Raw genomic sequence first — 23,838 nt, 5'->3', positions numbered from 1 at the left:
AAGAATCTCTGTCAGGTTATTCTGTCCCAGTGATAATTATTCTTAATGTTTGTTGGGCTTTTACAGGAAGTGAGGTAAAATCTGTCTAATGGGGGTCACAGCAATAAAACTTTACAGAAGTATTTACTCGTCACAAATCCACCCAAAACTAAAAAAAAAAAAAAAAAAAAAAAGGAAGATTCAAAGGTTTAGTCGGAGGTGGACCCATATAGTGCCATGTGGTTGGCTTTGTTATAGTGCATCACGTCTCATGGAAACCGGTGTGAATGTGCCCCAAGGAGGGCAGAGAAGTCACTTCTGCCAGGTCTGCTCTCATTCTCCAAAGCTGGAAGATTATTCCTTGCTGACGTCATAGTGCTGCCGTTCAGCGTTGGTTTCCCACCACTGGAGTGGGGGAAAAAAATCGAAGTCCTTTTTTCCTAATGGATATCCAGCTATCACATGACCCAGCTCTGTCCCAGCCTGTCTGCAAGGAAACATAGGCAGGAGGAGCTTCTAGTCCTCTGCTGCTGGTCACATGTTCAACATAACAAACAAAAAAATAAAAGCCTTTGGAATACAGAGCAAAACCAAATAATCTGTTCTAAGGGGATTGTAAACTCTCATGTTTCTTCACCTTTAATGCACCCTATGCATTAAAGCGGGAGTCCACCTAAAAATAAATAATTATTAAAAGCCAGCAGCTACAAATACTGCAGCTGCTGACTTTTAATAAATGGACACTCACCTTTTCCTGGAGTCCAGCGATGTCGGCAGCCGAAGCCGATCAATCTCTTGGCTGCTGCCAACGCCATTCTCGGTGAGGGGAATCAGGAAGTGAAGCGTTATGGCTTCACTTCCCGCTTCCCTACTGCGCATGCGCGCTGCACGTCCTAAATGGTCCCCGCTATCTCCTGGGACCCGAGGGGAGAGCACTCCGACTAGGGCAGTGATGGGGAACCTTGGCACCCCAGATGTTCTGGAACTACATTTCCCATGATGCGCCACTACACTGCAGAGGGCATGAGCATCATGGGAAATGTAGTTCCAAAACATCTGGGGTGCCAAGGTTCCCCATCACTGGACTAGGGGGGTTATCTGAAGTGAGGAGGAGCTGCTGAGGGACCCCTGAAGTCGAGGACAGGGGCCACTCTGTGCAAAACTAGCTGCACAGTGGAGGTAAGTATGACATGTTTGTTTATTATTATTTAAAAAAAAAAAAAAAGCCTTTTCAATCACTTTAAATTGTTATACAAATATGTATTTGAAATCATTTTTTTTTTTTTTTTTGGCAATAACTAGCTGTGGGTGAATTTCTGCCAGTCACAGGCTGTGTCCCACCCCTCCAGCCTGTCTTACAATAAGAGGGAGGTGAAGCCTCCATCAATCTACATGTAACATCCCACCCCCCCCATTGTGTTTAGCTGGTTAGTGGGCGTGGAGGAGGCGGGAGGGAGTGGGCTGTCATTTAGCACTGTGGATACGCCCAGATGTGTGACTCTAGAGTCACATGGGCTACTCGGATGTGATGGGGATGAAATGCTCAGCATAGAAACTCACTGAAAACTGAGCATGTGCAGAGCTGCCACCACAGCGGCAGAAAAGAAGGGGGAGTTGGAGATCAACCAGGATTTTTGCAGAATACAGAAAAGCAATCTCATAGTGATGAGTATGACCAGCATGGAATACACCGTTTTATTCATCGTTTTTCATGATATGGGTTTAGTGACACTTTTAAAGACGGTCTGCGCAGGTGAGGCGCTTCGTACCTGAACTTGGACCCAATACACACGATCGGATTTTCTGCAGATTTTTGTCTTTGCAGTGCAAGGACTCTGCCTGATTGCAAACAAATTGAAACACTTAAGGTTTGATCTCATCTTAGATGGTTTTGGTAAATCTGAAGACAAAAATCTGCAGACAATCGAATAGTGTGTATGGGGGCTTTAGAGGTGTCTTCTGATGTCAGGCTGATTCTATAGACGGAGGGGGTCCTACCCGTTGTACAGAAGTAGCAGAGATTGTAGTGGGGAGCCCCTCGCTGGTCAGTGGAGGGAGGACAGGCCGGCTAGTTTAGTGGAACTTCTTACTGGCTGATGCACAGCTGTGTGACGGTGAATGTCTGCTAACCCTTCTCTACTTAACGAGGCCCAATAACCGCCCACCAGCACTCCGAAAACTTTCTTGCTGGAGCTGCTCTGGGTGCCCTCAGGCAGTGCAGCTGTGGAGGAACTGCAGCTCCAGCCATGGAGAGAGTATGGTGGGAATTCTAATGTTAACATTGGAGCTGTGTTGCTCCAAGTGCATTTCCTGATGGTGGAAACCAGCGACTGCGGCCCACCCTCTTCCCCCCCCTGGCACTGTGGCGGCCCACCCTCTCCCCCCCCCGGCACTGTGGCGGCCCTCCCTCTTCCCCCCCCCCCCCCCGGCACTGTGGCGGCCCACCCTCTTCCCCCCCCCCCCCCCCGGCACTGTGGCGGCCCACCCTCTTCCCCCCCCCGGCACTGTGGCGGCCCACCCTCTTCCCCCCCCCCCCCCCCCCGGCACTGTGGCGGCCCACCCTCTTCCCCCCCCCCCGGCACTGTGGCGGCCCACCCTCTTCCCCCCCCCCCCGGCACTGTGGCGGCCCACCCTCTTCCCCCCCCCGGCACTGTGGCGGCCCACCCTCTTCCCCCCCCCCCCCCCCGGCACTGTGGCGGCCCACCCTTTTCCCCCCCCCGGCACTGTGGCGGCCCACCCACTTCCCCCCCCCCCCCCCCCCCCCCCCCGGCACTGTGGCGGCCCACCCTCTTCCCCCCCCCCGGCACTGTGGCGGCCCACCCTCTTCCCCCCCCCCCCCGGCACTGTGGCGGCCCACCCTCTTCCCCCCCCCCCCGGCACTGTGGCGGCCCACCCTCTTCCCCCCCCGGCACTGTGGCGGCCCACCCTCTTCCCCCCCCGGCACTGTGGCGGCCCACCCTCTTCCCCCCCCCCCGGCACTGTGGTGGCCCACCCTCTTCCCCCCCCCCCGGCACTGTGGTGGCCCACCCTCTTCCCCCCCCCCCGGCACTGTGGTGGCCCACCCTCTTCCCCCCCCCCCCCCCGGCACTGTGGTGGCCCACCCTCTTCCCCCCCCCCGGCACTGTGGTGGCCCACCCTCTTCCCCCCCCCCCGGCACTGTGGTGGCCCACCCTCTTCCCCCCCCCCCGGCACTGTGGTGGCCCACCCTCTTCCCCCCCTCCCCCCCGGCACTGTGGTGGCCCACCCTCTTCCCCCCCCCCCGGCACTGTGGTGGCCCACCCTCTTCCCCCCCCCCCGGCACTGTGGTGGCCCACCCTCTTCCCCCCCCCCCCCCCCGGCACTGTGGTGGCCCACCCTCTTCCCCCCCCCCGGCACTGTGGTGGCCCACCCTCTTCCCCCCCCCCCCCGGCACTGTGGTGGCCCACCCTCTTCCCCCCCCCCCCCCCGGCACTGTGGTGGCCCACCCTCTTCCCCCCCCCGGCACTGTGGTGGCCCACCCTCTTCCCCCCCCCGGCACTGTGGTGGCCCACCCTCTTCCCCCCCCCCCCGGCACTGTGGTGGCCCACCCTCTTCCCCCCCCCCCCGGCACTGTGGTGGCCCACCCTCTTTCCCCCCCCCCCGGCACTGTGGTGGCCCACCCTCTTTCCCCCCCCGGCACTGTGGTGGCCCACCCTCTTTCCCCCCCCCGGCACTGTGGTGGCCCACCCTCTTTCCCCCCCCCGGCACTGTGGTGGCCCACCCTCTTTCCCCCCCCCGGCACTGTGGTGGCCCACCCTCTTTCCCCCCCCGGCACTGTGGTGGCCCACCCTCTTTCCCCCCCCCCGGCACTGTGGTGGCCCACCCTCTTCCCCCCCCCGGCACTGTGGTGGCCCACCCTCTTCCCCCCCCCCGGCACTGTGGTGGCCCACCCTCTTCCCCCCCCCCGGCACTGTGGTGGCCCACCCTCTTCCCCCCCCCCCCCGGCACTGTGGTGGCCCACCCTCTTCCCCCCCCCCGGCACTGTGGTGGCCCACCCTCTTCCCCCCCCCCCGGCACTGTGGTGGCCCACCCTCTTCCCCCCCCCCGGCACTGTGGTGGCCCACCCTCTTCCCCCCCCCCCCCGGCACTGTGGTGGCCCACCCTCTTCCCCCCCCCCCGGCACTGTGGTGGCCCACCCTCTTCCCCCCCCCGGCACTGTGGTGGCCCACCCTCTTCCCCCCCCCCCGGCACTGTGGTGGCCCACCCTCTTCCCCCCCCCCGGCACTGTGGTGGCCCACCCTCTTCCCCCCCCCCCCCGGCACTGTGGTGGCCCACCCTCTTCCCCCCCCCCCCCCGGCACTGTGGTGGCCCACCCTCTTCCCCCCCCCCCGGCACTGTGGTGGCCCACCCTCTTCCCCCCCCCCCCCCCGGCACTGTGGTGGCCCACCCTCTTCCCCCCCCCCCCGGCACTGTGGTGGCCCACCCTCTTCCCCCCCCCGGCACTGTGGTGGCCCACCCTCTCCCCCCCCCCCCCCCTGGCACTGTTGCGGCCCACCCTCTTTCCCCCCCCCCCCTGGCACTGTTGCGGCCCACCCTCTTTCCCCCCCCCCCCCTGGCACTGTTGCGACCCACCCTCTTCCCCCCCCGCCCCTTGCACTGTGGCGGCCCTCCCTCTTCCCCCCCCCCCTGGCACTGTGGCGGCCCTCCCTCTCCCCCCCCCCCCCCTGGCACTGTGGCAGCCCACCCTCTTCCCCCCCCCCGGCACTGTGGCGGCCCAAGCTCTCCCCCGATCATGAAAGGGAGCCTCATAGCTGTGCTGACAATGGTGGAGCCTAACACCTCTCCCCCCGCTGTCCTGTGCATGCTCTGACATCTCCTCTACAGAATAAAAATGTTGCTATATATATATTTATTTTTTTGTGTATAAAGGCCCATTTCTTGCAGCCCCCATGTTACACGTGTCTGTCTTCCCCCCCCCCCCCCCCCCCCCCACTGATTGTACACATGTTTGTCTGTCTTCTCTTCCTGTGTGTAGAAAGCATGTTTTATGACATTGAATAATCCATAGCTGCCACTGCGATAAAATCCTCGGACCTTTTCTGGCGGGGTGGTAATTGCGTGTCCCGGCTGGTAGTGCGGACGGGGGTGGGGGGCGCTCACACCTGAACTTCTCACATTAATGATGTGACGACCTTTTTTTAGTGTAATGTTCACATTATGAGCGCTCAGCTTTTCACCTGCAGGCAGAAGGTTTGAATAATAACAAAAGATCGCATTAAGTAGACTTTTTCTTCCCCGCCGCCACTTTTTTCTTTTCTTTTTTTTTTCCGCGGATGAATTACATTATCTTTTCCCGACCGGCGCTATTACCATTCCTCCTTTCTTCACTTTTGATTAGTTGGGGAAGGTGGGAAACGCGGGCCGATCCGCCGACAGTAGATCAAGACTGAGGGATTAGTGAGCTAATTAGAAATGATTGCGCCCATCGTTATTAATTAGCCATCGCCCGGTCTCAATCGCCTGTTCTCTTAAGCAATTCCCCTCGCAGGATGGCTGTGCGGTCACCCCGCGCCCCCCTCTCGTCCAAGCCCCCCCCGGGAACGTCTTCTCCTTCTTTTCTTTAAGATTGGATGTGAAAAGTGACTTTCCAGGAAGGTTGTACAAATCTTTTGCCGGATTCGAGAACTTTCCTCTCCGGAGATTGAGTGCGATGATTCGGTCAAAGAGGACTCCGCTTTGTAGTACATGGGAACCGATTTCTCTCTCATCACAGCGCCCCCCCTCCCTTTCACATTACTGTCATCACAGCGCCCCCCCCTTTCACATTACTGTCATCACAGCGCCCCCCCCCCCATCACATTACTGTCATCACAGCGCCCCCCCCCCCCCATCACATTACTGTCATCACAGCGCCCCCCCCCCATCACATTACTGTCATAACAGCGCCCCCCCCTTTCACATTCCCCCCCCCCTTTCACATTACTGTCATAACAGCGCCCCCCCCCCTTTCACATTACTGTCATCACAGCGCCCCCCCCCTTTCACATTACTGTCATCACAGCGCCCCCCCCTTTCACATTACTGTCATCACAGCGCCCCCCCCTTCACATTACTGTCATCACAGCGCCCCCCCCATCACATTACTGTCATCCCAGCGCCCCCCCCCTTTCACATTACTGTCATCCCAGCCCCCCCCCCCCCTTTCACATTACTGTCATAACAGCGCCCCCCCCCCTTTCACATTACTGTCATAACAGCGCCCCCCCCCTTTCACATTACTGTCATCACAGCGCCCCCCCCCTTTCACATTACTGTCATCACAGCGCCCCCCCCCCCTTTCACATTACTGTCATCACAGCGCCCCCCCCCCCTTTCACATTACTGTCATCACAGCGCCCCCCCCCCCTTTCACATTACTGTCATCACAGCGCCCCCCCCCTTTCACATTACTGTCATCACAGCGCCCCCCCCCTTTCACATTACTGTCATCACAGCGCCCCCCCCCTTTCACATTACTGTCATAACAGCGCCCCCCCCCTTTCACATTACTGTCATCACAGCCCCCCCCCCTTTCACATTACTGTCATCACAGCGCCCCCCCCCCTTTCACATTACTGTCATCACAGCGCCCCCCCCCTTTCACATTACTGTCATCACAGCGCCCCCCCCCCCTTTCACATTACTGTCATCACAGCGCCCCCCCCCTTCACATTACTGTCATCACAGCGCCCCCCCCCTTCACATTACTGTCATCACAGCGCCCCCCCCCCTTCACATTACTGTCATCACAGCGCCCCCCCCTTCACATTACTGTCATCACAGCGCCCCCCCCCCATCACATTACTGTCATCACAGCGCCCCCCCCCCCCATCACATTACTGTCATCACAGCGCCCCCCCCCCATCACATTACTGTCATCACAGCGCCCCCCCCCTTTCACATTACTGTCATCACAGCGCCCCCCCCCCTTTCACATTACTGTCATCACAGCGCCCCCCCCTTTCACATTACTGTCATCACAGCGCCCCCCCCCCTTTCACATTACTGTCATCACAGCGCCCCCCCCCTTTCACATTACTGTCATCACAGCGCCCCCCCCCTTTCACATTACTGTCATCACAGCGCCCCCCCCATCACATTACTGTCATCACAGCGCCCCCCCATCACATTACTGTCATCACAGCGCGCCCCCCCCCTTTTCACATTACTCTCATCACAGCGCGCCCCCCTTTCACATTACTGGCATCGCAGCGCGCCCCCCCCCCCCCCCTGCAGTCTTCAGCGCCCCCATCCTACCTTTCCCACTACTGTCGTCAGTCCATCCGTCTCCGTCCCCCGTCTCACTACTGTCCTCAGCCAGCCCCCCCCCCCCCCTTTCTGACCTCAATTTCCCCTTCCCGCTACTGTCCACAGGGGCGTGCCCCCCCCCTTTTCACAATGCAGTCTTCAGCACCCCCGCCCCGCCTCCCCCGGTCTCACTACTGTCGTCGGGCCCCGCCTCCCCCGGTCTCACTACTGTCGTCGGGCCCCGCCTCCCCCGGTCTCACTACTGTCGTCGGGCCCCGCCTCCCCGCCTTTACATTAGCCCTTACATTACTGTACTAATATGGCCAGCCTATGAGTTTGCAAATGTTTTCAAATGTTCTATTCTCCATATTATGAAATCTCAGCTGGGATGGTGGAATCCCCCCCCCCCCCCTAATTATAACCACATCAGGTGACTTTTCTGAAAAATCAAGCTCAGATATGGAGTCCTTGAAATTAGAAAATGTGTATTTTGGGTGGATGTACCCTTTAAGGTGATAATTTTATTCTCTGTCCTAAAATCCTGGTGTAAACATTGGCCCTGTGCGCTCCATTATTGATGTTGTATCAGTTTGTGAAAATTAGACCTTTTTGTTCATTTATAAGAGGGGTGCTGACATATAACGTGTTTTATTTATTTTTCTCTTCTTTTTTCTTTTTCTGCATCCACCAGCCCGGATTGGGAAGATGAAACGGCGAAAGCAAGATGAGGGACAGGTATGTCCGCTCTGCAGTCGGCCGTTGTCTGGATCGGAGGAGGAGATGAGTAGACATGTGGAACTGTGTCTGGCTAAGGTAGAGGAACCGGGAGGTGATTCTGGTCGCCCGCTATCTTCTGTCACTTCCCTGTCTATCACCTCTGCTGCCTAACACTAGACTCCTGTAGACTGTTAGCTCTGCTGCCTAACACTGGACTCCAGTAGACTGTTAGCTCTGCTGCCTAACACGGGACTCCAGTAGACTGTTGGCTCTGCTGCCTAACGCGGGACTCCAGTAGACTGTTGGCTCTCCTGCCTAACGCGGGACTCCAGTAGACTGTTGGCTCTCCTGCCTAACGCGGGACTCCAGTAGACTGTTGGCTCTCCTGCCTAACGCGTGACTCCAGTAGACTGTTGGCTCTCCTGCCTAACGCGTGACTCCAGTAGACTGTTGGCTCTCCTGCCTAACGCGTGACTCCAGTAGGCTGTTGGCTCTCCTGCCTAACGCGGGACTCCAGTAGGCTGTTGGCTCTCCTGCCTAACGCGGGACTCCAGTAGGCTGTTGGCTCTCCTGCCTAACGCGGGACTCCAGTAGGCTGTTGGCTCTCCTGCCTAACGCGGGACTCCAGTAGGCTGTTGGCTCTCCTGCCTAACGCGGGACTCCAGTAGGCTGTTGGCTCTCCTGCCTAACGCGGGACTCCAGTAGGCTGTTGGCTCTCCTGCCTAACGCGGGACTCCAGTAGGCTGTTGGCTCTCCTGCCTAACGCGGGACTCCAGTAGGCTGTTGGCTCTCCTGCCTAACGCGGGACTCCAGTAGGCTGTTGGCTCTCCTGCCTAACGCGGGACTCCAGTAGGCTGTTGGCTCTCCTGCCTAACGCGGGACTCCAGTAGGCTGTTGGCTCTCCTGCCTAACGCGGGACTCCAGTAGGCTGTTGGCTCTCCTGCCTAACGCGGGACTCCAGTAGGCTGTTGGCTCTCCTGCCTAACGCGGGACTCCAGTAGGCTTTTGGCTCTCCTGCCTAACGCGGGACTCCAGTAGGCTGTTGGCTCTCCTGCCTAACGCGGGACTCCAGTAGGCTGTTGGCTCTCCTGCCTAACGCGGGACTCCAGTAGGCTGTTGGCTCTCCTGCCTAACGCGGGACTCCAGTAGGCTGTTGGCTCTCCTGCCTAACGCGGGACTCCAGTAGGCTGTTGGCTCTCCTGCCTAACGCGGGACTCCAGTAGGCTGTTGGCTCTCCTGCCTAACGCGGGACTCCAGTAGGCTGTTGGCTCTCCTGCCTAACGCGGGACTCCAGTAGGCTGTTGGCTCTCCTGCCTAACGCGGGACTCCAGTAGGCTGTTGGCTCTCCTGCCTAACGCGGGACTCCAGTAGGCTGTTGGCTCTCCTGCCTAACGCGGGACTCCAGTAGGCTGTTGGCTCTCCTGCCTAACGCGGGACTCCAGTAGGCTGTTGGCGTTACTGACCTCCTTTGTTGGCCCCGTTACCAGTCCATTGAATTCAGTGTTCTGCAAATGGAATTTTGACCAAGAAGGACTCAGTATGATGCTACTGAGTGACAATTTTTTGTTCCTAAATCGGCCTCTAGTGTCCAGCCTCTTCTGTCCTCCTAACACGGCCTCTAGTGTCCGACCTCTTCTGTCCTCCTAACACGGCCTCTAGTGTCCGACCTCTTCTGTCCTCCTAACACGGCCTCTAGTGTCCGGCCTCTTCTGTCCTCCTAACACGGCCTCTAGTGTCTGGCCTCTTCTGTCCTCATACCTCTCAGCTGATCCTCTGATGGCTCATTATATTACCAGATTGTGTAGTTGTGGATATTTGCGGCCCGTGTACTGAGCTGCCGTTTCTGCCTCGTTGTAGAGAGAGTCCAGCATGAATGAAGATGACTCTGTAGACATTGAGAATGAGAACGGTCATCGGTTTGAAGAGTACGAATGGTGCGGGCAGAAGAGGATTCGAGCCACAACCCTTCTGGAAGGTGGATTCCGTGGTAGGTACCACCGTGCTCTTCTTCTGGTCTAGTGTTAGACATTCACAATGCTTCCTCTCCCTGGTCATTTTTTTTATCTCCCATTCACCCTCTCGCTGTCGCCCATTATTCATGTGCGACTTCCTGTTTTCTGGACCTGTGCATTAGCTGGGAAACGAGGGATCTTCACCTTCACACACAGCAGTGGAATCTTCCTTTCATTTTCCAGCTTCCTTTTATGTTCTCAGCTTCCAACTGAGATCTGTTTGCTAAAAAAAAAGTTTTGGTAGGACACTGACTGGACCCAGATGTGCAACTCTTTAACTCTGCTGTCTGTCAGATGGGTTTTCCTGGAGATCCCCAGAGCAAAGCATGGGAGTGCCACAAATCAATGGGGTGGGAGAGAGAATGCAAACAGGGCTTTCTCTTGGCTATATTGTCTAACAATGATCTAGATCAGGGATATGCAATTATCGGACCTCCAGCTGTTGCAAAACTACAAGTCCCATCATGCCTCTGCCGCTGGGTGTCATGCTTGTGGCTGTCAGTCTTGCTATGCCTCATGGGACTTGTAGTTCTACAACAGCTGGAGGTCCACTAATTACATATCCCTGACCTAGATGTTACAAAGCAGGCAAAAAAAAAAGTACGCTTTTTGTGTGATCCATTCTGTAGTTTTATTTTTTTGTGTGTGCATTATTAACCACTTGATGTCTGCACTGTTGGCGAAAGACGTGGACCTGTATAAACAGAAGCTGATTACCGGCTTTTATTTTTTTTTTTTTTACCGGCTGGTTAACTGGCTTCTGTAAGAGGGACATCGGGCCCCCTAAGTGCCCACCAGTGCCGCCTATCAGTGAAAGAGAAAAATTACCTGTTTGAAAAATTTTACAACAAAATATGAATAATGTTTTGCTCTTTTTCAACATTTTCGGTCTTCTTCTTTTTTTTTTTTTTTTTTTTTAGAAAAAATAACCCCAGTGGCGATTAAATACCAACAAAAGAAAGCTCTATTTGTGTGAAAAAAAAAAAAAAAATTATAAAAAATATCTTTTGGGTACAGTGTTACATCGATGAAAGCTGAACATTGGCCTGTGCAGTAAGGGGGGTGAAAGAGCCCAGTAAGCAACTAGTTAAAAAACATTAAAGCGGTTCTTCACCCTAAAGGGGAAGTTCCGTTAATCTGATCCCTCCCCCCTCCGGTGCCACAATCGGCTCCTTTCAGGGGTGCAGTTACCTGGATAATCCAGGTATCTGCACCCACTTCCGGGCAGACCGCCGCGGACTCCCGCAGATGTCTGGGAAACACACAGTTCCCAGGACACAGCGGGGGGACCAGAAGAGACGCGCAGCGCGACTCGTGCATGCGCAGTAGGGAACCGGGCAGTGAAGCTGCAATGCTTCACTTCCCGATTCCCTGACAGAGGATGGTGGCGGGGGCAGCAGCGAGACGAGCGATCGCTCGTCATCTGCCGCCGACATCGCTGGACCCTGGGACAGGTAAGTGTGATTTTATTAAGTCAGCAGCTGCAATATTAGTAGCTGCTGGCTTTTAATATTTTTTTTTTTTAGGTGCAGAACCGCTTTAAGTAATATAAATGAAGGGGTGGGGGGGGATAGAAAAAGAAAATCCACAGTCACATAGCCGCTAAGGGGAAAGGTTAAAGTGTTACTAAACCCACAACCATGAAATCAGTCTGTATATGCAGTAAGGCTAGGTTCACGCTGATGCGGATTTCTATGCATCCAATTAGCATGACATAAGAGTGTGCCTGGCTCTCGATGGAGCTGGTTCACACACCTTCGGGGAAGCCGCAGTCCACATTGGACCTGTATGTCTTTGGCTCTGTTTCAGGTGCGAATTCAGGCAAAAATTCGGACCCGAATCTGTGTACAAGGATGCACCAGACCCCCCTGCTGTGACCCACGGCTGCATCAGTGTGAACCCAGCCTGAAGCATGCTTGTTATTCTCGCTGTGGAAGGGGCTAATCCTGTGCATTGTGTAAAAAGGCTGTTTGAACCTTTCTAGTTGGATCCTCCCCCTTCCACAGTCCCCAATCCATCTCCTTGGAGTACAGAGTCTTGGAGGCATTCTGCACATGCTCAGTTTGGTGTATTGCTATTTTTTTTTGGGGGGGGGGGGAGCAGATATAGTGAATGCGGGCTCCTGAGTTTAGGAACACTTTAAAGATGGCTGAATATGATTAAGAGGATTAATAAGGGCAAAATAGAAGCAGTTATTTTTATTTATTTTACCTGCAAATGTGCTGAAAAATGTCACCACTTTGATCTGCTATGAAGGAACGTGGGTAGTTACAATGTAGCAATAGGAATATTACTACACAATATCTTATAGACACAGCAGACTGTTCTGTATTCTAGATAAAATTGTTTTTTTTTTTGTTTTTTGTTTTTTTTTTTGTTTATCTCATTGTACACCCAAAATCCACACCTGATTAATGGAGGAGCAATGCCAAAGCTTTTTTGGGCCATACTTCTCCTGTGGATCACAAGAGTGCATTTAGTTCTGCGCTCCTGCGACGCAGACTCTACAGGGATCCTGACAATAATGAAGGGATCCATCCAGATGCATTACCAGCAGCCTCTCGGCATACTGGGAGCCTAAGCCAGCTGCTCCTGCCCCCTCCACAGCCCAGCACTCCAGTGAGCGTTGCAGGAGGGCAGAGAGCAGTGACGGACGGTCTCTACTCGCTGAGAACTGTGTAATCGGCAGTGTTTGATCGCTCTTTACTCGGGTGTACGGGCAGCGGGGGACAGATGCAGCATCCGATCGATCCTACAGCCGTCTAGTATGTTTTATATCCTATATTTCTCTTTTTAGTACAAAGTGACACTTGTAATAGAAAGAGTGTTCATGTCTGCAAAGCCCCTTTACACAAAGTAAACTGTATTCTGTGTTGTGAAGAAACGACGAATAACATTGAACGTTTTATTCCCGGCTGTACAGAAATGAATGTTTAGGTGTTTTTTGTATAGAGAAGCCGCTGATGTGACATTCAGTGTTCATATTCCACATTTGGAGAGCTGATGTGTTGCTGAATGCTCCTTGGCAGTTCTCTATGGACTCCGTTTAATGTTCTCATTGAAGTGCTGCTTCCTTTGTAGAGAATTTGTTTTCTGCTGCAGAGAAAAGCTGTAAAGTGAATCTAAAACCAATAGTGTTATCTGTGCTCAGGAGGAAAGCGCTGTCATCTCTTAAATGGCTTAACGCACATAAAAGGAGACGACACCGAGCCGCGTTCAGCACAGAGAGACGCCTGGTGCGCGCCGATTTTACTTGGGAAAATAAGCCTGTCAGTGATTGGCGGGGACAATGGCTCTGGATCTGCTGCTTAACTCCTTACTGGTTGCATGCACAGCACTGTGGTGTGCAGGTTTCCTTTAACCCATAAAATGCCAATTTGTTTTGTTTTTTTTTCAATTTGGACCCTATAAGCTCGCGCTCTAACAAGTCAGCATTTCATCACAGCCGCCGATTTAGGTTTCGTCAGGCTTATGCAAAGATCTGAAAATTTGCAAAACCGTGTCATGGATTTTACCCAAAAGTGCATGCATGTGGTTTACAAATGTGCTTAGCCCTCCGCTGGTTTTGGGACGGGATGTTGACGATGCCGCTCTCCTTGATTGGTCACCGGGCCTGAGCACTGCATCTTGGGGGGGGTCATATGCTCCCCCAAAGCTGGATGTATTGGATATTTTCTAGCAGCTCTGATGGCGGCACAGAGATGGTGAATTGCAGACCAGGTGAGTATAAGTGGGTCAGGGGTGGGTGTTAGAGGGACATTTAAAGTGGTTCTGAATGTTGAAGGTGTGTGTGGGTTTTTTTTTTTTTGCCTTAATGTATTCTATACATTAAAGTGGAGTTCCACCCCAAAAATTTCATTAATGTGCATGGGGAAAAAAAAAAAAAAATTGTGCTTACCTTTTATGCCTGTTGCTATGTAGTCCCTCGAAATCTGCCTCCTTCAGCACCTGGGCTCCTGACATCACTTTCCTCAGCGCAGGAAGGGAGATCACCTCTCCCCCCTCCCTCTAGGCAATCATCTGGGACACGTGACGTGTCCCAGATGATTGCGCAGCCAATCGTGGTTTGCCCATGCGCATTGGGTGCCCACAGTTAAAAAGCCGGCGCCGCTGAGCGGGGGGACGGGCGGGGCTTAGATCCCCTGCGATGCTGGATCCCTGGGACAGGTAAGTGTCCGATTTATTAAAAGTCAGCAGCCTTAAAGTGGAACTCCACCCTGAAGTGGAAGTTCCGCTCATCTGATCCCTCCCCCCCCCTCCGGTGCCACAATCGGCACCTTTCAGGGGGGAGGGGGTGCAGATACCTGGATTAACTTCCGGGACAAGATCGCCGCAGATTAAAAGTCAGCAGCTGCAATATTTGTAGCTGCTGGCTTTTAATAATTTTTTTAAAAGGTGCAGCTCCTTTTTAAGTGGAACTCTGCTTTTAAGGTAAAAACAAAACAAAACCACCTGGGTACAGCAACAAGACCCCCCCCCCTCCCCCCCCCCGCACCTTTAATACTTGCCTGAGCCCCAATCTAGATTCAGTGATGTGCATGAGAGCAACGGCTCTCCCGGTCTCTCGCTCCTCATTGGCTCACATTGCAGTCAATGGAATATATGTTGGATTTCACAGTCTGTATTGGCTCTGCTCCTCTGTTCCTGTCCTATCAGCACTGAGCTGGTCCTATATGTTCAATTTCGGTCTATTGGCTCTGCTCCTCTACTCCTGTCCCATGTTAGATTTCAGTCTATTGGCTCTGATCCTGTCCCATGTTAGATTTCAGTCTATTGGCTCTGATCCTGTCCCATGTTAGATTTTAGTCTATTGTGGCGATCTGCAATTAGCGGACCTCCAGCTGTTGCAAAACTACAAGTCCCATCATGCCTCTGCCTCTGGGTGGCATGCTTGTGGCTGTCAGTCTTGCTATGCCTCATGGGACTTGTAGTTCTGCAACAGCTAGCGGTCCACTAATTGTATATCCATGGTATATTGGCTCTGCTCCTGTCCCATGTTAGATTTTAGTCTATTGCCTCTGCTCCTGTCCCATGTTAGATTTTAGTCTATTGCCTCTGCTCCTGTCCCATGTTAGATTTTAGTCTATTGCCTCTGCTCCTGTCCCATGTTAGATTTTAGTCTATTGCCTCTGCTCCTGTCCCATGTTAGATTTTAGTCTATTGGCTCTGCTCCTCTGTCCTCGTCCTATCAGCCCTGAGCTGGTCCTATACGTTCGCTGTCAGATGACAAACGTTTGCTGGTCCTGGGTCGTCGCGGTATACATTAGCTCTCGCATACATTCTTGTAATGTCACTTTTTTATCTTGCTGTGCGTGTCCACCGATGGGACAAACGTAATAAAATACTATTTGGAAGTTGTCGGATGCGTCTCGGTGTGGAGGAGACATGAGCGCGAAGTGAGCAGTATGTCAGTCTATTGATCGCACCTCAGCCAGGAGCAGGAAAGGCACATGCCTCTAAGCACAGGCAATAGCGTGCTTAATGTGATTGAAAGGCAGTTAAAATGGCGGTGACCTTTTCAGGGAAAATTAGATTGCCTGCCAAAAGTGGTTAGAGGGAGTGATAACGCCAGCTTGAGGAAACTGTCCGGTTGGATTGTAGGTGAGGGAGGAAATGTGAGCAAGTGGAGAGCTCCGTGTGTGTGTGTGTGTGTGTACCCCTCGATTATGTGATACAGATGGGGGGGGGGGGAGCCGGTGTGCCTCCTACAGGGGAAGCCTTCCAGGTGCTGATTGCACCGTCGCCGTCCAGATGTTGGGATAACTTGTATGTCAGCAGATTTCAGGTCCGTCTAACCTATGTGCGGCCATTTTGTACAGAATTGTTCCAGGTTATAGCGGTGAAAGGACAGCCGCTCTAATCTTTCCTGACACTAGAAATCCTCCTCAGGTTGCTTTCTTTGCAGAGAAGTTCACGTCAAACCCAATCTGCCTCCCACCGGCAGACGTGAGGCGCCCAAGTGTGCCGGCTGCGTCCAGGTCCCCCCCGTCAGTCAATCACCTTTCAGCCTTCGCTGCCGGCTAAGATGGCAATTTAGGGGGAAGGAAAGTGGATCATGAAATTGCTTTCCATTTGGAAAATCTACTTACAATTTTCACTTTGAGGAGAGGAAAGTTTGTCCCCGAGGAGCGGTGGGGGCTCTGAGAGAGAGATACCGGAGAATTGGGGAGAGGAGGACGTTTTCTACCATCTGTTGAACTGAATACAATTTACATAAACATTCTATTTATTTTATTTTTTACATTTCTATTTTCACACTTTTCTGCTTTTGTGATTGAAAAAAAAAAATGGAAGCTAAAGTTTTTTTTTTTTTTTTTTTTTTTCTGCTTGTACTTTATCCCCCCCCCCTCCTCCTCCGCTCATCAACCTGCTATAGACTTTATTTTTTCATGGATCTTCGTAGTCCAATGTTTTGTCAAACACTATAATAAAGTCACAGAAAGCTTTGAAAAGAAAACGCCTCTTAGGCCACTTTTCACACTTCTGCGACTTTTTCCTGCAAAGTCGCATGACAAGTCGTAGCCCATGATTTCCAATGAGTGCCGTTCATATCTGTGCCGTTCATATCTGTGCCGTTCATATCTGTGCCGTTCATATCTGTGCCGTTCATATCTGTGCCGTTCATATCTGTGCCGTTCATATCTGTGCCGTTCAGTCCCTGCACTGCTTTAGGCTGACTTTTTTAATGCGACTTGAGGTCCATAGACCTCAAGATTACACAGGCATTGCTACAAATTGGCCGGGAAAATCGCGTGACTTTCAAGTCGCACAAGTGTGAAAGGGGCCTTAACCCCCCCCCCCCCCCACCCCACTTAAGGGTGTGACTCTAGTCCACCTTACGGAGAAGTGGGACCTTCCCTGACCCCCTGGGAGCATAAGGCTTCTGACAGGGGCAAGGCTCGCGTGTGATCCAAAAAGGCCTGGCAGACCCCTCTCCTCTTGGTCATCCAAAGCCAACCACTGCTTAAAGCGGGATTCCACGCTAAAGTGGAACCTCCGCTGATCGGAACCCTCCCCCCCCCCCCCTCCGGTGTCACAATTGACACCTTTCAGGGGGGAGGGGGGGTGGAGATACCTGTCAAAGACAGGTATTTTCACCCACTTCCGGGCATAGACTCCCGTGGGAGTCTACGCCATTTCCTGCCCTGTCGCGCTGTCTGCTGGGACACACACGGGTCCCAGTGACAGCGCGGAGATTTCCTATTGCGCGGCTCGCGCATGCGCAGTAGGGAACCGGGAAGTGAAGCCGATTCGCTTCACTTCCTGATTCCCTCACCTAGAATGGTGACTACAGCAGCCCAGAGCCGAGCGATCGATCGGCCTCGGCTGCCGGCATCGCTGGAACCCGGGACAGGTGAGTGTCCATTTATTAAAAGTCAGCAGCTGTAGTATTTATAGCTGCTGGCTTTTAATATTTTTTTTTTTTTTTGGTGGAATCCCTCTTTAATAGGTGAAGGTCCAAAGAGAACCCCCCCCCCCCACCTGGATGGTTGGAGGAAGACTAGACTTCAGGGTAGGACTCAAGACCCCACACCCTCCATCCACCAAGTGAAATAAAAAGCAGACAAAAGTGCAAGTGACAAGGGGAAGGCCACAGCCAGGTGGGCCCCACCTTTCTTAGGAACCAGCAAAAGTACTTGGTGAGGCCCCCCCCCCTACTGAAAAGTACTTGGGGCTGGCCCCCCAATAACCTGCACCCTTTGTTGCATGCTATGGAAATTTGTAAATAAAATCTTTCCCTTTTCATTACATACCTTATATTGGATCCGGTGTAATCTGTCCCTGCACTTCTCTATGCAATTCAGGCAGATCAGGGCTAGTGGGAGGGGCCGTCGGGGTGCTGTACATGGCTTCCTGAACACATCCCAGCCTCAGTACCCCTATCATGAGCCCTCAGTCCTAATGCAAGCAGTGGGTGAAGTTATGCAAATATCAAAATGCCTTCATAAAGTGGATGCCATCCTGGAGGAGTGTGTTTTAACACCTAGCTGAGTAAGCACCTACCCTGACGGTGTGAAACGCGTTGGAGGTTTTTATCCTTGCTGTATGGATTGATATCAATAAAGATTTAATATGTCATCAGAGTGCGGCCATCCGGACTTCTGTTCTGTTCTTTTCTTGCATATTGAGCCGCACCCACACCTGAAGAGGGAGGAGATCTTTTTTGGAATCGGACACCTGGAGCGGGTCTTTCTTTGCTGGAGGGAGTGTGTGTGTGTTCCAAGGCAGGCTTTTATTTGCATGAGTAACGCCCACATGTGATGCCGGTGTCCTGGCAGATAGTGTCCTGCCATCATATAGTGTCCGCCCCATACTGCGCATGCGCAGTACGGGGAAGAAGAAGCTTCAGAAAATCTCTGAAGATGAACGGCGCCTGCGCCGTGAGTGGAGGTGGTAGCCCCACCATCCAAGCGGACATAGGGCTGGTAAAATAAGAGGGCTCGGCTCTTTTTTTATATTCCAACTCTATGTCCACTTGGATGGTGGGGATAGAACCTGGACTCACGGCGCAGGCGCCGTTCATCTTCGGAGATTTTCGGAATCTGTGTGTGTGCTGTGTACTGCGCATGCGCAGTACACAGAGGACACTATACGATAGGGGGAACCGTATATGATAGGACACCGGGTCTCCATGATTGAAGGAACTGGAAACCAATGAATGAAAGGGGGTGGGGCCAGGGGGAGTCAGGCTGGGGTGGAACCAGCTAGAATGGGGTCTCAAACTGGCGCCCCTCCAGCTGTTGCAAAACTACAAGTCCCATGAGGCATTGCAAGGCTGACAGTTACAAGAATGACTCCCACAGGCAGAGACATGGTGGGACTTACAGCTGGAGGGGCCACCAGTTTGAGACCCCTGATTGCTAGATGGTGCTGGGTATCCTGCAGCAGCAGGGCAGGCTGTATCCGACTTGCAGCAGCTTCTACTGCATGTTGTGAGAAAGAAAGAAGCTTTGTTCCCTTTTGAAGCTGCAGCACTTGCCTACAACACTCTCATAGGGGTTCAGTTATGAAGCATTCAGCTGCACGCAGTACCCCGCTGATCCTCGTTATATATATATATATATATATATATATTATAATATATTTGTGTATAGCTGAAGGATCCGATTTAGATGCTTCCTGTCATTTGAAGACTGAACCTGATTGGCCGGTTCGGGTGCCTATCGGAACGTTATTTGTACAATGGATCTGTTTCACCTTCCACTATCAGATGAATATTCCTGCAGATAAGCAGACAAAGGCCGATGGTTTGGTGTCAGTTAATTGCTGCGATGTGCAGCCTCGCGCTCCCTCTCTCTCTCTCTCTCTGGTAATCACTTCTCAACATTTTTGCCTTTTTTGCTCCTTTCTAAATAACTCTGGCAGGTTGTTATCCTCCTCTGCGCAAGCTGATTGGCCGTGCAGCTCTGTGACTTTTAATTAAAGAGCTGGAAATGTGTATAAAAGCTGCCAGCAATGACGGGAGCGTAACATGAGCTGCGAGGGAGAGAATTTCCCCAAGGACGGGCCCCGCTCTAATAGAAAGCCTCTCTCCCCTCCTGCACTGCCAACCGGGGAAGCCAATGACTAAATAAACCCGATTACCAACCTGGCTTCTAAATTAACCAGACAGCACATCTCTCTCTCTCTCTCTCTCTCTCTCTGCGGCTCCAACAAAGACACGTCCTGCCCCCTCGCCGCCTGCCCCCTCCATCTCTACCAATAGTTTACTTTACTTTTACCTTTTTTTTTTTTTATTTCTCCTAAAATACATATTTTTGCCTTTTTTTTTTTTTTTCCTCCTCCATGATGACTTGCAATACATTTTATATGTAGAACATCATCCTTTCGAGAAATGTGCAACATTTTTAAAGGAAAATCTCACCCTTTGTATGAAGGAGCTGACATTCGCCGCCGTGCAGCCTGTAAGTTAATTTGCTGCACTGACATCAAATCTTTCTATTTTAGCAAAAGTAAAGTATGATTTGCTGCTCCTAATGATGCACCGAAATTTCAGCAGCCGAAAATATGGCTTTCAGTGTTGTGCTGAGAAGAGAGGAAAAAAAAAAATGCTCTCCCCAGGAGCCTGCACTCACTATATCTGCTCTCCCCAGGAGCCTGCACTCACTATATCTGCTCTCCCCAGGACCCTGCACTCACTATATCTGCTCTCCCCAGGAGCCTGCACTCACTATATCTGTTCTCCCCAGGAGCCTGCATTCACTATATCTGCTCTCCCCAGGAGCCTGCACTCACTATATCTGGTCTCCCCAGGAGCCTGCACTCACTATATCTGCTCTCCCCAGGAGCCTGCATTCACTATATCTGCTCTCCCCAGGAGCCTGCACTCACTATATCTGATCTCCCCAGGAGCCTGCACTCACTATATCTGCTCTCCCCAGGAGCCTGCACTCACTATATCTGCTCTCCCCAGGAGCCTGCACTCACTATATCTGCTCTCCCCAGGACTCTGCACTCACTATATCTGCTCTTCCATAGTACACAGAGCATGGAAATGCGAATATTTTAGTAAATATAAACTGATAAATACCTCTTCTTTTTTTTTCTTTTTTTCTCATCAGCAGTATATAGCAGTCTTGTGACTTCTATTGGTGTCTGATTAAAGCTTGTATGAGGAGTTTTCATTCTCTGACTGTCCTATGAGGCTGCATGACCCTGCCCCTTTCTGGACAGTGCCGATTGGCCCTGTGCTGATCACATGTTCTCTCCCAAGAAAAAAACTCTAGCAATTCACACCAAACTGAGCATGTGCCGAGTGACTCCAAAAACTGTAGTATCAAGAGATAGATTGGGGACAGTGGAAGAAGAGGAGGATCCGAGAAGACAGGACCAGCTGCATTTTTACGTTATTCAAAGTGAGTATAACAAGCATGCTTTACTGCATACACAGACAGATTTTACTGTTATGGGTTCAGTAACACTTTAAGCCTTGATGAAAGGGGGTGGTGATGAGTATCTTGAGAAACCTAAAATGCGATGGATATTGAGTTCACTATATGTGTTTGGAATAAAAACCTCCTATTTGGATTTCAACATTTTGGGTGTGGTGCTCCCAATATACCATGTTGATATAGATATAGATATATATATATATATATATATATATATATATATATATATATATATATATATATATATATATATATATATATATATATACACACACACATTATATTAATATTTTATTATTATATTTATATATATATATATATATAAAAAAAACATTGAAATATTTTTTTTATATAATAAAATTATATATATATATATATATATATATTTTATTATATAAAAAAAATATTTTAATGTTTTTTTTTTATTTTTTAAGCAGAAGCCCTAGAGAATAAAACTGGGTTTTGCTATTTTTTTTTTATGCCATGCAGTATTTTCTCAACGTGGTTCAAATCTAAACTCTGTGCGGCATTAAGGAGCCCTCCTCCCAGACAGGAACAAAGTCTGCCCTGCGGTTGTATTGTATCCCCCATTATACCTTCTTGCTGCTGTTCTCAGAAGTCGTATCCAGCAATGGGGAGGATCTCTGTTACTGGTTACAACTTCTGGCTGTACAGCAGTCTGCAAGTGTGTTCACATCCGCCGCATGTGGCCCCTTGCCAATCCTGCTTTTGTGAATCAATATGCTGATTAATTGATTAAATTAACAGTGAATTTCATTTTGCTGGCAGGGTCATAAAAAAAATCTAGTTTTGGGTTAAAGAGTTGCTCCCCCCCCCCCCCCTCCTTTTTAATGAAATGTAGCATTTCAACACTTGCATATTTTCACTTCTGCCCTGTAAAAGCAGAAAGCCTTTCGGTGTGTCATTAATTAGAAGTCGGCCCAGGGGCCCGCTGTGTGCTCTGGGCTTGTTTCTGGGATCTGGCGTATGATTTCCAGCTGTTCTCCAGGCGAGCGCCGAGTCCTCAGGTGCCGGGACATTTCCCCTCCCGCTTTAATGCTCCGGGTTTGATTGCCCGAGTTGTTAAACTGCTCTGATCCCTTTCCTGTCAGCACTAGTTATTTCTCCAGAAATGTGGAGTGCTCGAGAAAATAAAGCCACTGCTTTAGGTAGAGCTTTACGTCCTCTTCCTGCCTGCTCACTTAACTGGCAGCCTGCCTGCAGGTGGGAGACGGCTCCGACTGAAAACCACTGCCAGTCGCTCATCACATTTCTCTCTTGCGGTGTTGTTGTAGGGGTCCCCGAAATAAATAAACGTTATTTTTGTTGGCTGAAAAAGACACCTTGCATATCGGGCCCTGTGCGAGGAAATAGAACAGTAGAAAGGTAACGCGCTCTAGTAATTGAAGCACTCTGCTAGTAAAAGAGCGTTTCTTGATGTCGGCACCCCTGTTGGAGTAACACAACCAGAATTTTTTTTAAAAAAAAGGGGGGGGGACAAGGACGACTAACCCTTCCTCATTTTGAAAAACCTCTTGTAGTCCACCAGTCCCCCTTTTACTTGGCCCAATCGTTCCTGCGCCGGGAACGACACACGCGCTCCAGCTGGTGTCTCGGGTCCTGATTGGATAGAATAATAGCAGCGCAGCCATTGGCTCCTGGTGCTGTCAATCAAATCCAATGATGCTGGAGCCGAATCCTGCCTTCTGTGTCAATTGACGCAGCAGCAGGACACGGGAGCGCGTCCGCACAAGTGTCCCCCGATGGAGAGCGCTTCAACGGGGCACTCGAGAGGAGGAGGAGCCAGGAGCACTGCTGAAGGACCCCAGAAGAGAAGGATCAGGGCCACTCTGCAAAACGAGCTCCACAGAGGAGGTAAGTGTGACATGATTTTTGTTTTGGGTTTGTTTTTTGTTTTTTTTTTAAACTGAACCTTTAGTTTTTCTTTAAGCTTAAAAAACACATATGATTTATCTTCATATTATTTTTTTTTTATTATTTTTTTTTTTTTATTAAAATAAACATGGTATATCCCACACTTGCCTGCTGTGTAATGGTGCAGCCCCATTCCTCCTCTTATTCTAGGATCCCCTGCCGCCACCCCTGGTCCCTCTTCTTTTGGCAAGTGCCCCCACTGAAAGCTTCTTTCTTTGGGGGCACCTGTGCTTGCTCCCAAGCCGCCTTGTCTGCGCTCTTGTGTCACAGCATTTGATTGACAGTGGTGGAAGCCAATCCCATGCCACAGCATTTGATTGACAGTGGTGGAAGCCAATGGCTCCCGCCGCTGTCAATCTTCCAAGTGAGAAGGAAGACAGTGTTGAGAGATGCTGCTCCCGTGCTTGCCGCTTGATTGGGCTCAGGTAACAAAAAGGAGGGCGGGGGGGGGGGGGGGGAGAGCTGCAGCACAGAAGGTTTTTAACATTATTGTTTAGAATGCATTAAGGAAAAAAAAAAAACTTAAGGCTTTAGAATAACTTTAGGTGTGAACTGCTAAAGTTCATTTTGTTTGGTTGCTCTTTCTCCCCAGACCGCAAAGTTTGTATATAAATCGAATACAGTAACTTGGGTCTTAACATTGGGAGTGTTTTATTTTTTTTATGATTGCAAAATGAGCAAACTGGGTGTGGCCAAACAGTGGGCAAAGTGAATAGAGTTCTGGGGTGCATCAGAAGAGGGGGTCACCAGCAGAAGAAAGGAGGTCCTGATTCCTCTATATAGATCTTTATATCACTAGAGGGGTCACCAGCAGGAGGAAGGAGGTCCTGATTCTATATAGATCTTTATATCACTAGAGGGGTCACCAGCAGGAGGAAGGAGGTCCTGATTCCTCTATATAGATCTTTATATCACTAGAGGGGTCACCAGCGGGAGGAAGGAGGTCCTGATTCCTCTATATCGGGGACATGCAATTAGCGGACCTCCAGCTGTTGCAGAACTACCAGTCCCATGTGGAATAGCAAGACACTGACAGCCACAAGCATGACACCCAGAGG

General features: G+C 51.5%; 1 protein-coding gene across 1 annotated transcript in view; it reads left to right on the top strand.

The window, feature by feature from the left end:
* Nucleotides 1-7,915: 7,915 nt before the first annotated feature.
* RNF220 (ring finger protein 220) overlaps nt 7,916-23,838 on the top strand; it is a gene marked incomplete at its 5' end in the record, with an annotated part of 71,103 nt that continues 55,180 nt past the window's right edge. The window contains 2 exon segments of the mRNA XM_077450745.1: nt 7,916-8,037; nt 9,799-9,928. Of these exon segments, the coding sequence (XP_077306871.1) occupies nt 7,916-8,037; nt 9,799-9,928 (252 nt within the window).

Source organism: Lithobates pipiens, unplaced genomic scaffold, assembly GCF_037356315.1.
Source record: "Lithobates pipiens isolate NorthernLeopardFrog02 unplaced genomic scaffold, aLitPip1_a1.2 Scaffold_23, whole genome shotgun sequence".
Lineage (NCBI taxonomy): Eukaryota > Metazoa > Chordata > Amphibia > Anura > Ranidae > Lithobates > Lithobates pipiens.
The sequence above is the reverse complement of the archived record's forward strand: the minus strand, read 5'-3'. Positions and strand labels throughout refer to the sequence as shown.